The sequence below is a fragment of the Pogona vitticeps genome, chromosome 5 (assembly GCF_051106095.1).
Source record: "Pogona vitticeps strain Pit_001003342236 chromosome 5, PviZW2.1, whole genome shotgun sequence".
Lineage (NCBI taxonomy): Eukaryota > Metazoa > Chordata > Lepidosauria > Squamata > Agamidae > Pogona > Pogona vitticeps.
The window spans coordinates 161,890,868-161,907,707 of NC_135787.1; the positions used below are offsets into that span (position 1 = coordinate 161,890,868).

Below are 16,840 nucleotides of genomic sequence, written 5' to 3' on the forward strand. Positions count from 1 at the left end.
TGAATAAAGATGAACTTTTCTCAGAGTAAATATTTTTAAGTTTTTGCTGGTGTTGTATTTGTGTCCATTTACTCTGTTGCACAGATGCTGTTTTGTTTGCTCTCTATAGAATGCAGATGGCCACTACTGGTAAAGATTAGGAGATGAAGAAGTAAATGGGCTCCTTTTCTGGTGGGTGACATTGTGGGGGCCAGTAATGGTGCTATCAGAACAGATATGGGGACATAGTTGGCATCTGTGTTGGTAGAAGCCTCTGTTCTTGTCTCCCTATCTGTGTCCCATTGCCTGTTATTTGTCAATATTTGTTTCAGATTAGGATGAAGCCTGCCTTTGAGTGCAGGCTAGTGCCATAGTGCAAGGGAAAGGGAGGTTACATCGTCCAGCATAGGCTGCTGATCAATGATGGTGTATTTGAGTGGCCTCCTTTGGGAGCTATAAGAGACTAACAGTAGTGTTTTATCTTTAGGATCTGTCTTATTGTTTATTTCTAGATAAATATCCATCTTGCCCTGTCAATTTGGCTATTCACCTCATTGAGTGGGTACTGTGGTTTAAGAGATCTCCATTGCAAATCTATGAATTTTGAGTATTTATTTATTTAATTGATTTGATTACTGCTCCCTCTGGGAGCACATGAGACAACTAGATACTGGTCTCCTGATACGCCTCCCCTGCATCTGACATTTGGCGGCATCTTCCTTTTAAGCCTGGAGATTGTACATCCCCATCATGGCTTGTAATCTGTGATGGACTTTTCCTCCAGGAATCTGTTTAATCCCCTTTTAAAGGCATGTAGGCCAGATGCCGTAACCACATCCTGTGGCATAGAGTTCCACAGACCAAAACATGCTGGGTGAAGAAATATTTACTTTTGTCTGTTCTCACTCTACCTGCTCTCAATTGGAGTGGATGTCTTCTCGTTGCATGAGAGGGAAAAAGCTCCCTCTATCCACTTCATCCATCCCCTGCATAATGTTATACATCTCAATCATGTCACCCCTCAGGTGCCTTTTCTCTAGATTAAAGAGCCCCAAATGCTGTAACCTTTCCTCATAAGGAACGTGACCCAGCCCAGTCATCATTTTAGTCGCTCTCTTCTGCACCTTTTCAAGTACCACTATGTCTTTTTTGAAGTGCGGCAACCAGAACTGTACGCAATACACCAGGTTCAGCCTTACCAGGATTTTGTACAATGGCATTCTAATGTTGGCTGTTTTATTTTCACTCCCCTTTTTAATGATACCTAGTATGGAATTGGCCTTCTTCACTGCCGCCGCACACTGGGTTGACACCTTCATCGAGCTGTGCAGGTTTTATTTCTTTTTGCAAGCCTTCTTTAAATTGTTTACCTTGTTAAGCTAATTTTCTGAATTCTCCTTAAGAAAAATTGCAGTTTTTTAAAGGGTGTAGCATAATTTCACTCATTTAACACCTATGATTTTTGCTATGTAAAATATGAAATAGTAGTAATGTTCCCTTGAACCTGGACTCCAGAGAGCTTGAATAGTCTTGTTCCTTCTCCCCAGGGGGAGGAGGAAAGACCAGAAGTTTTGAAATGTCAAGATGAATAGCATATTTACTCAGAAATAAATCTCAGAATTCAGTGGGGCACATACTCTAGTAACTATACTTGCAGTGTCACAGCACAATCCTGTACATGCCCAGTCAGATGTAAGTTCCATTGAGATTTAATAGGATTTGCTTTGAGGCAAGTGAGGGCAGACTGCAATCTAAAGACAACTGAAGGAGACATATGATTCTAGCTCTGTCACTCTTTAATTGTAATCTGAACCATTTGATGATACTCATTAATTCCCTAGGACTTCTGCAGAAAAAGTAATATGCAGCATACAATGATTGTTTACCTAACAAATACATATGCATGTCCATGGGTATAGTCATTCCCTTTTAGATATACACACAGAATTCTTTAGTATGATGAAAATCCACCTGCCCCAAAATATATTCTTTATAAACTAAAGAGATTGCCATGATTATGCACTGGATTTGTCAGCATACATTGTTCGTTTCTCCACCATATTCCCACACTGTAACCCTGTAAAGAAACAAGAAAATCTTTATTCCACACCATGTAACTATTTTAGTATTCAATTAAAGGATGCCAATTCTGCAGGGGTCTTCAAACTATGGCCCATGGGCCACATCCAGCCAATCTTGGTTTTTTATCCGGCCCACGCATAGGAAGAGGAGGGAAGGGGGACCCAAGCAACCCCCCACCTTTGCCTTCTTTGCAAAGATAGCAGGGATGGGGGATTGCTTGGATCTTCCTTCCCTCCTCTTCCTATGCCCAAGCAGGGATAGGAAGAGGAGGTAAGCCTGATCTAAGCAATCCCCCAGCCCCACTGTGTTTGCAAAGACAGCGGGAGTGGGGGATTGCTTGGGCTCCCCTTCCCTCCTTTGGCCCTCAAAAATGTGTAAAATATATGATGTGACCCTCATAGTGAAAAGTTTGGAGACCCCTGCTCTAGAGCAAGAATAATCACACCAGAAGTAGACTCAAATGGACAGAATTCCATGATAACATGCACATCATAAACATAGTTTCTATCACAAAAAAATTGTTAAAAAAACAGATTAATCATGACTGTGGTACATACAGCACACTTCTATCACTACCACACACCAATTGTCAAGTTATTTTAGCAGTCTTGGGCATGCCATAATGTACCTTCTCTTCATGCAAATATTATCTTATGGAGTTATATTTAGAAGTAAAACTATAAAGCTGTATAACCTACTAAGTTAAACATAATTTTTGCATATATGTAATTTATTCTTCCTGCAGATTTAGATATAAAAGAAAGCAGGGAGAGAAGAAATAGGAAAGCACCAGGGCAAGAACTGCAAAGGTTTGCATGCTATGACAGTGGAAGTAGTTGGAGGAGATATGAAAGATAGAAAAAGGAAGAGATTTCTTAACTGGAAACTGTAGCATTTAGACATCCTTTAAAACAAAGATTGGTAAATCAAATTTTTACTGTCACATCTGAGTAATTTTGAACAGACTGACAAGACATTCTGACTGCAATTTTCAACTAATAGCAGCAACTAAAAAGTGCCTACACTTGCCATTAGATTGTGAGGAAAACAAACTGGAAGAAATACAGAAATGCATTTTTGGGTGGAAGATTTACAAGCTTAGGTATAACTTTGTACCTGGCTCTCATTTCTGAAAATCCTAATTCTAGTTTTTTTTTTAAGGGGGGGGGGAGAGAAAGGCAGCACTCATAATCCAGATTTAGCATGTTCAACATTTAAGAAGAATCTGAAAGATCAAGGGTTTTGATGAAGTCTGCATGGATACTTATGGAGTTTTAAAGTGCTATGCTACAGTTTGCTATGCTTCTGGAAATCATGTCCAACCACCATCCTATGTCAAAAAGGAAAACACTGTGGTTGAACTTGAACTTTTATTTATAGCCATACCTATTAATCATCATCATCATCATCCTCTGGTACAAAGATATCATGTTCCTCAAGCAAGGCTGCAAAACTCTTGCTGATCTGGGTCCCAACATAGAGGAAGGGAATTACAACAGCAAACACACGGAGAAGACCAAAGGGCATCTGCAAAGATTTAGAACTACAGTAATTAACATTTCTCAGAATGCAGATTCTCCAGAAAAAGCAAATCTCAATTCGATTGCCTTGCCCCCTAAAGTTAACTGATACCTTAAACTAATATCTAAGACTAGGTTCAAAGACTAGATTTAAAGAAATACCTACTATCAGCTTAAAGAAATATGTTTTTATAATCAACAGCACAAATGTACAAAATACAAATGAAAATAAATACAACTGTTTTAAAGTCAGAAAAAAACAAATGACGAAAAAGTCTTGAGTATTAGCAATACATCGCCCTTTAGCATGATCCTAAACACAAGAAACCAAATGTGGCTATAATCAGATATTCTATCGTAGCATCTGCGGCGGCGGGGATGGTAAAGAATGTACTGCCCTGCTGGATTCGGGGGTTGGGGAATGGTTTAAATACAAAATCGAGGTATCTAAGAGCACATGTGCAATGTTTTTATTTATTTTATTTATTTGATTTGATTTATATCCCGTCCATCTGGTCTATACGACTACTCTGATGTAGGGATTCTATTGGTTGGATTAGAACATCGGGATTCAAAGGCCACTAAAATGTTCGTCCCAAATTAACCCGACACGAAGGGCAATTCTATCGATTCACTAATTTTTCTACCTGCGCTTCCGCCCGATTAGGCCCGCCCTTTAACGCCGTCAGCCAAAAGACGGCTGCGCTGTAAAAACAATCGTAATAAATCATTTCAAGAAGTGTCGCTGTATCTTTTTTGCAGCAGAAACAACCATACGTCCTGCTGCACCGGCAACGTTACCAACGCTACTATAAGCACCTTATTAGCCTCCTTCAACAGATGCGGGAAGAGTGAGGATAACCTTGCAAGTCTGCGGCTGGTGCAACCCGCCAATCAACACCCAGCTTTGCAGCTCGTGCTACTGATCGATTGGTTGGTCGCCTGACTGACTGCCAGCCGGTTTCTCCCTTACGGCGCCTCTAAGGCTTCCCTTCATACACTCACTTTGACAGGCTTAGGCAAAATGGTGCCAGTCCGAGATACGGTTACACGGCGCGAGGGCACGGCGGTGGTTGCTGGCGGCCCCCTGGGGTTTCCGACCATCCCTGTCCTCGCCCAAGTCTCCACCGTCCCCCACAGGCGCCCAGCCATTTTCTCCACCGTGGTCCTCCTCTCGTCGCCGGTACTATGGCGACGCGCTCGGGCCGTCAGAGGACTGGGCGGTGCTTTCTTACATCTCGCGATGCTTCCCTGAAGCAGGGTGTCTGCGGGACGCAGGGGGAGGGCGGAGGTGACATTATAGAGAAAAGAAGTAATAGTGGGTGAGCTAAACGTCTGGATTCGAATCGCTATTTCCTGGTTGGCACTGAGACGCGAACTTGCATTTTGCAGCGTAGGAACTTCTCACAGAACAACAGGAGAGAAATCCAAGGGGGATTCCTAGCCACAGCTGTGCCTTAGACGCCGGTGTGTCCGTCCCCCGGAGAAGCAGTTTTTCTTTTTCCAGTTCCAGTTTTGTTTTGTGTGATTTGAAAAACTCACATTCCAGCATTCTATAATACATCCACCTTATCACTTAAAAATTCCATTCCAAATGGGTGGAGAGTGGGGAGCGTTGTAGTTGATGGGAGTGAAGGCATTGCAGCCAACAGTGGGCGGAGCTATGAGAGACAGGCGAAGCAGGATGCGCCTTCATCATCTCTATCACGTCCCTTTATTCCACGCCCATTTTTCCTCATGGATCAGCCTCCAGCGGCAGATATACAGTAGTTTCTTTATCTGCAGTTAAGTGCTTATGTTAGTCCTACAATGTAGTTTGTTCCGAACAGAGCTTGGAAGTGTTTGTTTTCTGGACTACAGCTCAAATAATCCCTGAACTCGTGTGGCCAGAAAATTTGCTGTGCAGAGATTCTGGGAATTTTAGATAATATCTTTTCTAAATTTTGCTTTTCAATTTTACAAGTTGGGGGCGGGTCCAGATTGAAGGAAGTCGTTATGTGTTGTCAAGTCACATTTGACTTACAGTGATGCTAATAGGTTTTCAGGATATGTGAGATATTTAAGTTTTTATCTCTGCCACACCCCCAATGAATTTGAACTAGGTATCTTGAGTGGTAACTCGTAGTCTGTCACTCTACCCACTACATGGCATTGGCTTTCATGGAAGGAAGTAGCCTTCAACCATCTGCAAATGACATGTAAGTTGATTATAACTGTCTCTTTTTCCCTAGGTACAAAACAATTCAGAATATTGCATGCTTGGGTTTACATAGTTTCAGATTGCAGGTGTTTAACATTTAGTTCTACCAAAGCACTTGGCTTTTGCCTCCAAATACTCCAAAGCATCAAATGAGGCAGGGCCCTCCCTACTAATAGGCAGAATGAGGTGGTCCCTTCACACAGCAGATGATGGGAGGCAACACCACAGTGCTGGAGGAGAGACCTCTGAATGATGCAGCATGCCCTGTGCACCCTCTGTCAGTTTGCTGGCTTCAAACGTGGTTGAGGATTGCCATTCTCAGGCAAGCACTAATCCATCAGTTCAGTCACCTTTTGAACATGGAATGAAAGGAGGACATCTTCTCTTTGGCTTTAGGCAGCAAAATGTATTCGACTGATTTTCTACTGGGAAGCTCACAATAGGAGCGCACATGGTTTGTATATAGAAGGTCCCAAGCATCTCTAGTTAGGTGTGGGAAGAATCTTGTCTGGAGAGCCGTGGCCAGACAGTGTTTAAATACTGGGCAAGATGGTCTGCATAATGGTGGCTCTTACAGGGGATAAGACTAGGATGGATCTATCATTGGCTATTAGTCCTCCTATGCAGGATGTGGCACCCAGTAGGACAGTGGTAACATCTGAAGTGCAGGCAATCACCATAAGCACAACCCCTGGAAGGAAAATTTAGAAATTAAGGTAGTTGCGTTTGTCCCTATCTAGGTCTTTTGTAGAAGTAATGAGTATTAATAGCCTATTAAATACTATGTTGTCCCCAGTAATTTACATTACAACAAGGAGAGTTCAAACAATATATTTTTACAATGAAAAACAATTTTTCCTTTAAGTTCCTGTGAGTTGCTAAGCTCATAAAGAATAGAGAGTTGGAGGGAATTGTGTGAATTCTAGTTCCATGGCACCACTGGATGTAGCATGTCTCTAATATCAACTGCTTTGGGAAAACAACGGGAGAGGTTTATTATCCTTTATGTTCTGCTTGTGGCGCTCATAAGGGCATCTGGCTGACAAATGGAGGAAGCAGGATGCGGGACTTGATAAGCCTTTGGTCTGATTCAGCAGGGCTCTTCATATGTTAAATGTAAATCTTAGCAATTCCATTAAATTACGACTCAATTTATTCTTCAATACTGTACTAATCTTGACCTACTAACTATAAACCAATACAGTGCTGCCTCACTAGATGATGATAATCGGTTCCACTGAAATTGCTGTTTAGCGAAATCATTGTCTAGTGAAAAGCATTTCCCCATTGGAATGCACTGAAACCTGTTTAATGTGTTCCAATGGGGAGGAATCGTCGTTGTCTAGCGAAGATCGGCCATAGGAAAGCCGCTTTGTGAACCGCCGATCAGCTGTTTAAATAGCTGTCTTGCAAAGCTTAGGTCCCAAAACACCCATTTTGTGAGCACAGAGGGAGCTGTCAAAATCGTTGTCTAGCAAAAATTGGTTTTTGAAGCAGGGACAAAACACTGTCCAGTGAAATTCCCCCATAGGAATCACTGTTTTGCGAATCGCTATAGCGATCGCAAAAAATCAATGTCTAGCGAAAAAACTGTCATGCGGGGGTAGCTGTCTAGCGAGGCACCACTGTATTGTACGTTCATGTTGTAGGTGCAAAATGCAACTAATGCAAACATTTAAAAACAATGCATGTAATATGTGTATAATATTAAATTACTGCAGTGCATAGCCCAAGGTTACTAGGTTGATTGGTTTATATAACTTAAGCCAATATGTATTGATAACTTATTTCCAGATCATCATTTCTGGAGGAAAGTTTGCCTTTGGAGACAGATATATTTCTATTATACTGTAATACCATTCACATCACCAGCCACTCTTACAAATGCTGAAAATGCTCCCTTATTTCTCATGGCAACCTGATTTAGTGAAAACTCTATAGTGATGCCTTTCTCCTGCTGGACTAGCCAGCTAATTAATTTATAATAAATAACTGTACTAACGTGCAGCAGAAGTACCACTGTGACTGTAAAAAGGAAATGCTAAAACCTTTTCAATTTACTGACATAAATGGCACTGGCAGGCGATTTGCCCCTTCTAAAGAGATCATGTCTAATGTGTTTCAAAAGAATAGGTGCAAAAGGTTTACACAAAAGCAGCCTTTATGATCTACAGGTTTCAAAAAAAGAGAATGTGATTACATTTTCTATGACTCATTGTTATGAAAATTAGCTACATCGAAAGGATAGCCCCAATGAAGAAAACTGCAGGATAAGTGAGGCAGTTTTGTGGGGAAAGAATGTTAAAACTTGGGGGGATTTATTTACCCTTATGGCCATGAAAGGTTGTACTGTATTTTTGTTTTGACAATTCATATGAAAATGTATACCATGCCAATTTGTATGTCATAAATATGTGCATTTATTACAGAACACCAAACATTTGTTTGATCAAGAAGGTAAAACAAATAAATGAAGACCAAGAAACTATAAAACACATAAAATGTAGGAAGCAATATTTGAATCACATAATAAGAGCATATGGGTAGGAGAGGAGCAAGAAGTAGAAAAACATGCATCCTCGGAACTGCAAATGTCTGAAAGGAAAAAAACTAGGCAAGAAACTTAGAATGAATGAAAAACAGTTTGTTTTGTGGTCAGTAGGCAACCTGCCGAAGAATTGATGCTCTTGAATTGTGGTGCTGGACGAACCTCTTGAGAGTCCCCTGGACTGCATGGAGAACAAACCTATCCATTCTGACAGGAATCAACCCTGAGTGCTCACTGGAAGGACAGATCCTGAAGCTGAGGCTTCAATACTTTGGTTGTCTCATGAGAAGAGAAGACTCCCTGAAAAAGACCCTGATGTTGGGAAGGAGTGAAGACAAGAGGAGAAGCGGACGACAGAGGACAAGATGGCTGAAGAAACTCCAGGAGACAGTGGAAGACAGGAGGGCCTGGCGTTCTCTGGTCCATGGGGTCACGAAGAGTCAGACATGACTTAACGACTAAACAACAACAGGCACAAAACTTAGAGAAAAGTGTGCTTGCAAGAACAACTTTGGACAATCTTTAGGAAACTTGCGCAGATGGTGAGTCTGAGGATCTGAATGAATAAATGATCACATTTTTTTGCAACACTGCAGGGAACCACATTTAATTTTTTGTTCTGTTATTAATAGGTTGTGTTGCCTGTCCTGGAGCTTAATTTTCAAATATTGACTAAAAAAACAGCGTAGGAACTAAAGTCAACCATATCAGACAAAAACAAAATAAGAATAAAAGATAAGACAATAAATAAAAGAGACAAAAATGTTGTGGCATCTTAAAGACTAATGTGTGAGCATGTGAATGTGAGCTTTCATAGATAAAATCCACTTCCTTCAGACATAAGAGTGAGATAACATGGCAAACAAGTCAGTGGATCAGATAACTTCTCATTTTTTGGGGATCAGGTGACTTCTCATTTTTTGGAGGCTAATGGTATAGCTAGGAGTATAGCAGAGAAATTCCTAGATCAAATTTAAATTTGGCTGTGAATTCACCAGGTAGACCCAGGCAAGCTACATTTTCTCAGCTTTTTCTCTTTCTGCACTAAGGAGATAATAAAGCTAGCCTACTTTACTAGGCTGTTGTCAGTGATCTATATTGTCTATGAATGTTTCTGAATATTTGCAAATTGTTACAGAAACTATTACAGTATTCTAGTGTGCACAGAAAGGTATCTAACTACCATCCTGTGAAATTGACATTCTCTCCTCCAGAAGAAGCTATAATTGCTATAATAAGTCAAATGTCATTAATAATAATGTAGGGTACAAGACAAAGGACAGTTATATATGGATTTCTCCATGTGTCAAGAAACTACTACTGTATTTTGAAACTGGGCATTATTTGGGCCTCATATTAATGGTTCTGTGTACTTCATAACTGTTTGGAAACATACCTTCTGCCTCAGTTTCAGATGGTGCATAATTAGGCTTTAAGAATATTGTGGTCATTTCTGTAGCCTTTATGACTAAGAAGTTGGAGTACTGAATAATGCAGAGCCACAGCTTGGACACCAGAGACTACAGCCATGCTGCCCAAGGAATTCTGGGAGTTGTGGTCCAAAAAGTTGCATTTTCAAGCTCTCTCTAGAACATACAATCTGCAATGTATTATTTAAGAAACCCATAGGAGTTATTTTGGCAGTTTTGTTGACTGGGAGAACAATCCACAAAGAACAACAAATACTTTGGGAAAACTAGCTTACAGTATCCATTTTCCAAACTCTGCCTTGTCAAAATAGTTACTGGAGTAGAACCATTGAATTAATGTTATTCACATAAGTATTGATCCCACCTTTCAGCAATTGTTTTCATGGGTCCGCCCTAGTTTAGACCAGTAACTGGGTTGAGGTCATTCTGTCCTTGCCACATTTACACTACTCCCTTCTTCTGACTCTCCAGCCATTCCATCCTCACCTCTGCAATCTCCTGGCCGTACCAGTCATGTAACTTTGAGAAACAGACTGTCTCTGGTGACACAGGACTTTCCTGTACAGCAGACGCAAGGCTGGGTGTAAATGATCCACCCATGTTGTTGCCTGCTAATCTTCGACGAGGAGGTAAGGGTGGGGGTTTCAAATATCCCCCATCATGGTCCAAAGAAGCGACTCCTACCAAAGTACAGCCACTGTCCCATATGGAGCAACCATTCTCCAAGGCAGCAGGATGCTCCTGGACAGGTACCATGACAGGATTAGAGAGGTGTCTTTTACGGACAGCCGATGACTTTTTTGGCAATTTACGACAGGCTGCCAAACTCTTCCGGGCCTCCTCTAGTTGTTTCTCTAGTTCCTTCACAACAAGCCTCATATAATCAAAGCTGGCCCGTGAAAGGGCTTTCACCCAAGCCTCCATCACAGCTTGGCAGTCAGCAACCAACACGTAGGCCTTACCACCAGAGCCATCAAAGCGAATGGCAAAAGCAAACTCTTCCGCAGCCTCGCACAGCTCCACAGTGCAGCCCTCCAGCACTATGAGGCCTAGCGGGTCACGGCTCTCTCGGTCTTCAAAATAAAAGAGCAAGTTGCCCTTGAGGATGAACCAGCGACGGTGGTAGGAAGAGGTGTGGTGGTGGTGGTGGTAGCGTTCCACACGCTTGCACAGAAAACCAGTGTGGTCCGCTGGAGAGTCACACGTGGCATAATGTGCGACACTACGCTCATTCAGCTTCATGGTAGCAATCCAGTCCTGGAGAACATATAGAGAGGAAGTATAAGGAATTGCTGCATGGAACAGACTGCAAAACTAGCTAGCACTGAAGCTGTGGGTTTTCTCCAGAAGGCTGGGAGAGGGGGTAGAAGTGGTCTGAGGCGATAGGCCTGTGCACCCTGACCCAATCACCCCTCCTACAAGTGGACTGCTATCAGGGGGCTAGATTTACTTTCATATGGCAATTTGTAATGGGATTCTTTCTTTAACCTATTTATTAGCCTCTTTAAGCATTGTAGTCTTACCATATGCCAACAGATGTATATTTTCAGGGGAACAACCACATGCATTTTGATGTTTCCTCATTCTGGTGTTAAGGAGAATTGGTGTATATGAGAGAAAACTGTCATACTTAAGATGCATCTGATGATAATACATATCTAAATTTATGTACTAAAATTGTTGGGAGGTGAGGGACTTCCAAGCTTTTAAATAAAGTCTGGAAGGCGTTGATAGAGGGTTGGACTCCATGACCACTGGGATCCTCTCCAGCTCTACAGTTCAATTATCATATAATTATCACCAGCACCTAATTGAGAAATCAAATGTCCAACTCAGCCTAGTCTGTAGAAACTTGTTTACAGTTACTGATGGTGGAGTTAGAAAATACATTATTTTAGCAATGTCAATTAGGCTTAGCACTCTGGCCATTTCCTAGTGTGAAGAGTTTACACAGCTTCATTTTTCATGTTAATCAGTGAAAGAAAGCTACAGGTTCCAGTTATAAGATAATTGACATTTAGGGTGTATGTACATGTATACACAAAGAGCAAAGAGAAAGCAAGATAAATCCCATATATTCAAGTCCATTATAATCTTTACAGTTCTTGATCAATGAGGGTAGGCAACTTGTAGCCCATCAGTTGTTGTTGGACTGCAATTCCTGTTATTCCGCTTTAGTTATGCTGGTTAGGGCTGATGTGAGTTGCAGTCCAACAACATCTGGCTAACTGTGTGTCTTTCACCCATGTCCCACAAGATGGTAGCAAAGGACAATACCCCCATTCTCCATATACACTCTCATTCGGGGTGCAATATTTAGGGAATTTCTCATCTGGATTGTGTTGTGTCTTCTGTGTCCATCCACATCTCCAGGACTGGCCCAGTGTCATAAAACAAATACAGACTTGAGGAAGTAACTCAGATGTCCAAAGGATGCAATTAATGTGGAATGGTTTAGAAATGGCTCCATTAAACTCTTGTTAATCACAGATTGACAAAGTCTGCAAACATCAAGTTAAGACCCCAAAACAGGTTCTTACTCACACAACCAAAGGAAAAAGTAGAGATGATGGGATTTCCACATGCCAGGCTGCTGCTAAAGGTACAAAAACATGGCAGAACCTTCATGTTCAGAGGATGTGTAACTCTGAATACACTTTGCAAACGGTTGACTGTTGGTTGTTGTGGGTTTTTCGGGCTCTTTGGCCGTGTTCTGAAGGTTGTTCTTCCTGATGTTTCGCCAGTCTCTGTGGTCGGCATCTCCAGAGGACAGGGGTCAGACTAGAGCACAGGAGTTCTGACTCCTGTCCTATGAAGATGCCGGCCACAGAGACTGGCAAAAGGTTAGGAAGAACAACCTTCAGACCACGGCCAAAGAGCCCGAAAAACCCAGAACAACCATTAGATCCCGGCCATGAAAGCATTCGCGAATAGGTTGACTGTTGTCTTGAGCTACTGGATGTGTCTGTTAATCCCATAAAGCAGGAGTGGAGAAGCCCAGCCTTTCCCCAACCAGTACTGTGCAGATATCTTTAGACTACACTGTACATCATTCCTAGCCAGAATGGTCAAGCTCACTGGGGATTACGTATTCTAACACGTCATGAGGACCCTAGCATAAGAAAGACTGAGTGAGAGCCAATCCAGTCTCATCCAGAAGGAAACATTATGTTCTGCAGATGCAGCATACTTTTCTGTGTTTGTTATCTTTCAAACTAAATGAGCAGCTTTTAATATAGGCATGTTTAACTATTTTAATTCTCTAATTTTTATTGTGATTTTAGTTGTTTGAGGTTTTTGTGTTTTTTTGCATTTGCATTTGCAAGCTGCCTTAGCTCACTCTTTGAGAAAAATGGGGGGCGGGCAGAAATACAGTAAATATATAAAACAAAGACTACTTAAAATATATTGCTCTAGGTGGAAGCAGGTCAATCTGATCTTGCTCTCTGTCACCCCGCAGCTAACCCCATGTTTCATCTCCAGTGGGCAAAGCCATCTTTCCCCTTCTTCTTTGGTGTAGCTGTCCTAGACTGTAAGCTACCTGTACTTGGACTGTTGAGTGTTCTTTTCACAATCTCAAGCACACAACTCAAGGGCAGCGGGACAGCACCACTTCTTTATGCAGCAACGCTTACCAAGTTATGCTCACACTCCCTCCCTTTCTCTCTTCTAAAGCAGACGGGTTTTTGTCAAATTGGATCCCGGAGCCGAACCCGCTCTGGAAGAAAATCCTTTTAAAGCCCTGGTGTGGGGGTGTCAGGGTGGTTCTCCACGTTAACGGATTTTTTTTTGAAAGGGTCAGGAATTTAGGGACAGGCCCCTTCTGAAAAGACAAGGAAGAAAACGATAGTGAAGTTTATTACCTTGTTGAAATCCAAAGTAACTTCTTGGAACTTCGTTACATCTTGGTTCAGTTTCCGCTGCGTTCTTCTATTGTTTCCCGAAGTAGTTTGTCTCGTCCTCCCTTGTTTCTTTGCTATATTCTGCCTATTATTGGTGTGGATTTTAAATACTGCAAAACCCGGAACACAGGATCCTTACTGGAATCGCAAGTATTAGGACACGCCAGGCGTAGATCTTCAATATCCAGGTTTTACAGCAACCTTACATCACGGAGCGGAGGTTTTTCACTCTTCTTTCCTCACGGGTTCCCTCCTTTTCTGTCGAGGTCCCGAAGCCACGTATAGAAAAAAAGGGCCGGAAAATCATGTTTTCCCCACTGGGGTATTCCATGTTTTTTTTTCCTGGCAGTTTCCCTTCCCATCCCAGTACTATAGCCTTTCATTTAACTATCTGTACCGAAACGTAACATTCAAATAATTACTGTCTCCAAAGCCCGTATTTTTATTTTGGGAGGCGGGCGTTTTCTTTGTTTTTAACCGATTTTTTTTCACCTTTTAAGCATTCTATCAAAGCCAAATCGGGGCTCTCTGAGTTTTGACTGGTTGCAAAATTGATCAGGCTGAACACAGGCGCCAGAGAAGAACAAAAGTCATGCTACAGTATTTTAAAACGACGAGTCAATGTCCGGCCACAATTTGCACACTATAGCAATTTCGAGTGGTATTCTAGGGTCTCCCTCGACAGTAGTTACCAGCAGTAACGCTGGATCAGCGGAAACTATGTGATGAGCGACTGCAAAAGTAGCCGCGCGAATCTTCCGTTGTGCGATAACACAAAACGAAGAAGATCCTGAGACTGTTTATAAAAAAAAAAAAAAAACAAGCACATGTAAACACACGTTCCCGTTTTATTTGTACTTATTTTCCCCAGCCAAATATAAATCATTGATATAAATCAAAAGAAGGCAATTGAGGGGAGTTATGCAGATGACAAATCTTGACAGTATCTTAAAAAGCAGAGACATCACCTTGCCAACAAAAGTCCGAATAGTCAAAGCTATGGAATTTCCTGTTGTGATGTATGGAAGTGAGAGCTGGACCATAAAGAAAGCTGACCGCTGAAGATTTGATGCCTTTGAATTGTGGTGCTGGAGGAGGCTCTTGAGAATCCCCTGGACTGCAAAGAGAACAAACCCATCCATTCTAAAGGAAATCAACCCTGAGTGCTCACTGGAAGGACAGATCCTGAAGCTGAGACTCCAATACTTTGGCCATCTCATGAGAAGAGAAGACTCCTTGGGAAAAACCTTGATATTAGGAAAGTGCGACGGCAAGAGAAGAAGGGGACGACCGAGGATGAGATGGCTGGACAGTGTCTGCGAAGCAACCAATATGAATAAGACACAACTCTGGGAGGCAGTAGAAGATAGGAGGGCCTGGCGTGCTCTGGTCCATGGGGTCACAAAGAGTCGGACATGACTAAGCGACTAAACGAAACGATGCAGATTTCATGCGGGTTCTTTGTTTATAGAGATGGGAAATAAATTTCAAGATGCTGCTTGGGGAGGAGCTTCCACCCACAAGTTGTTTGCATGCTACAACCCACCTTAAGAAAAATTGCCTGGCATAAACTGCCATGCCATCTTAAGCAAGATCCCATAGTGGGCCTTTGTATAACAAAAATACTTGGGTGATGGATCATAAAAAAGGCCTCTGATTAACTGCAGAAATGTATAAACAAATTCATCATCTTCCATAGGGCTTCACAATGACTATCTATTGGTGGGTGAAAGCAATTATGCACATGCTCAAAAGCACATATTACTTCACATAGGTATGTTGCATAAAAGTGAACTATAAGGACAGATTAAAAACAAGGCTGAGATAGGGCACCTATCTGTTTTGTCTTGTTTGGACCCCCAGGCCCCATGGCTGCAGCCAGTTCCTCTGGCTGCATGGCTAACCCAAGAAATACTACCATCTGAGACAAATGGACAAGACTAGCCCTACATTCAAAAGTGTGTTGGATTTTCAACTGCATTTGGATTTTCAATCAATTTTCAGTTGCATTTGATTTTCAACCTGGTAAGAGGACGATTTCCTGCACTACACCTGGGACCCGCAAGCTAAGTCACTGGTACATCAGGGTGGCCCTGAAGCACAGACTGTTCTCTCTTCCCAACACCTGGCTGCTGATAATTTGCCAGTCCGCCTTCCACCCGTTTTTCTGCCCACTCAAACAAAGGCTGCAGTTCAGGATTTCCAGCATGCCACCTACGTCAAGCTCATCCCAAACCTGCTAGAGTGCATGTTCTGGAACCTCTCTGTCTGTTGGCTCAGCCAAGCCATTTCCCCAGCATGGTTGTGTGTGAGAGACACATGGGACAAAAAGGCTAGATGCAAGAGAGAAGCCTGGCCAGCAACAAGCACCAATCATCACTGTTTGGCACTAGCTTCTGAGAAGAAAGGAACAGCCAGCATTACTGAGTGAATGACTGGTGATTGTGGGAGCTGCTTGCCTCACTCCGAACCCCTAAAACATTCCATCTATGCCAGATGTCTCACTCTGCCTAATGAATGGGCTGGCCCTGAGGGTAATTTAAATTAATTTAAATATTCTGTTGTGTGTTCTCACATGTTACTGCTGCTATTATTAAGGGAGAGATGAAACAAACAAGAGGAAAAAATATGAGAGAGAATTGTAAGGAACATGGTAGAGGTTGGAAAATTACTTTCCCAGGCTCTGGGATAGGGCATATAAGAATGAAGTCAATCATTAATGTACTAAGATGCAGTTGGTTCAGCACAGATATAGCTGTTCCATCTTGCATGCCTGGAATGGCAATTGGATAAAGCAGGAATTGTACATTTCCCCTCATATTTCCATACAAGAAAAATATTCATTTTTTCCTACAATTAATAAAAGAGCAGGCATTCCAAGAAGTTGTCTAGTGCATCTTTAAAGGGGCTTTAAAGAGCAGAGGCCTCTTGTAGCTAGCATTTTGTGAGATAGCCACAATATCCCACAAGACTGAATTGGTTTGAGATTCCCCATTCTTTATTCAACATATATAGAACAACATTAATACAGTATACTACTACTATGCATCCATGCTAAATTTGGAGTCAGCTCTACTCATCCATTTATCATTCTGTGCAGGATTAAAAACAAACCAATTGGCTTTTTTTTCAAAAGCCAATTGAAAACCTGGCTGTTTAAGCAGGCCTTCCCTCCAGCC

General features: G+C 41.9%; 2 protein-coding genes across 2 annotated transcripts; both read right to left on the bottom strand.

Moving 5' to 3' along the window:
• Positions 1-1,757: 1,757 nt before the first annotated feature.
• Positions 1,758-4,797, bottom strand: SMDT1 (single-pass membrane protein with aspartate rich tail 1). Its single transcript, XM_020787818.3, has 3 exons — positions 4,587-4,797; positions 3,448-3,588; positions 1,758-2,056 (listed from the first exon to the last, which is right to left on the bottom strand). Exons 1-2 carry the CDS (start codon positions 4,731-4,733, stop codon positions 3,451-3,453), a joined length of 285 nt encoding a protein of 94 aa, XP_020643477.2. The 5' UTR covers positions 4,734-4,797; the 3' UTR covers positions 1,758-2,056; positions 3,448-3,450.
• Positions 4,798-7,924: 3,127 nt separating this feature from the next.
• PHETA2 (PH domain containing endocytic trafficking adaptor 2) lies at positions 7,925-13,750 on the bottom strand. Its single transcript, XM_020787917.3, has 2 exons — positions 13,623-13,750; positions 7,925-11,016 (listed from the first exon to the last, which is right to left on the bottom strand). Exon 2 carries the CDS (start codon positions 10,999-11,001, stop codon positions 10,201-10,203), a length of 801 nt encoding a protein of 266 aa, XP_020643576.3. The 5' UTR covers positions 11,002-11,016; positions 13,623-13,750; the 3' UTR covers positions 7,925-10,200.
• Positions 13,751-16,840: the final 3,090 nt, after the last annotated feature.

Bases quoted from the DNA above. Each gene is read 5' to 3' on its own strand.
- SMDT1 (XM_020787818.3), bottom strand. From the start codon at position 4,733: ATGGCTGGGCGCCTGTGGGGGACGGTGGAGACTTGGGCGAGGACAGGG. The intron at 3,589-4,586 runs GTGAGTGTATGA...AAATCTTTGCAG, and splicing joins TTTTGCCTAAGCCTGTCAAA to ATGCCCTTTGGTCTTCTCCG.
- PHETA2 (XM_020787917.3), bottom strand. From the start codon at position 11,001: ATGAAGCTGAATGAGCGTAGTGTCGCACATTATGCCACGTGTGACTCT.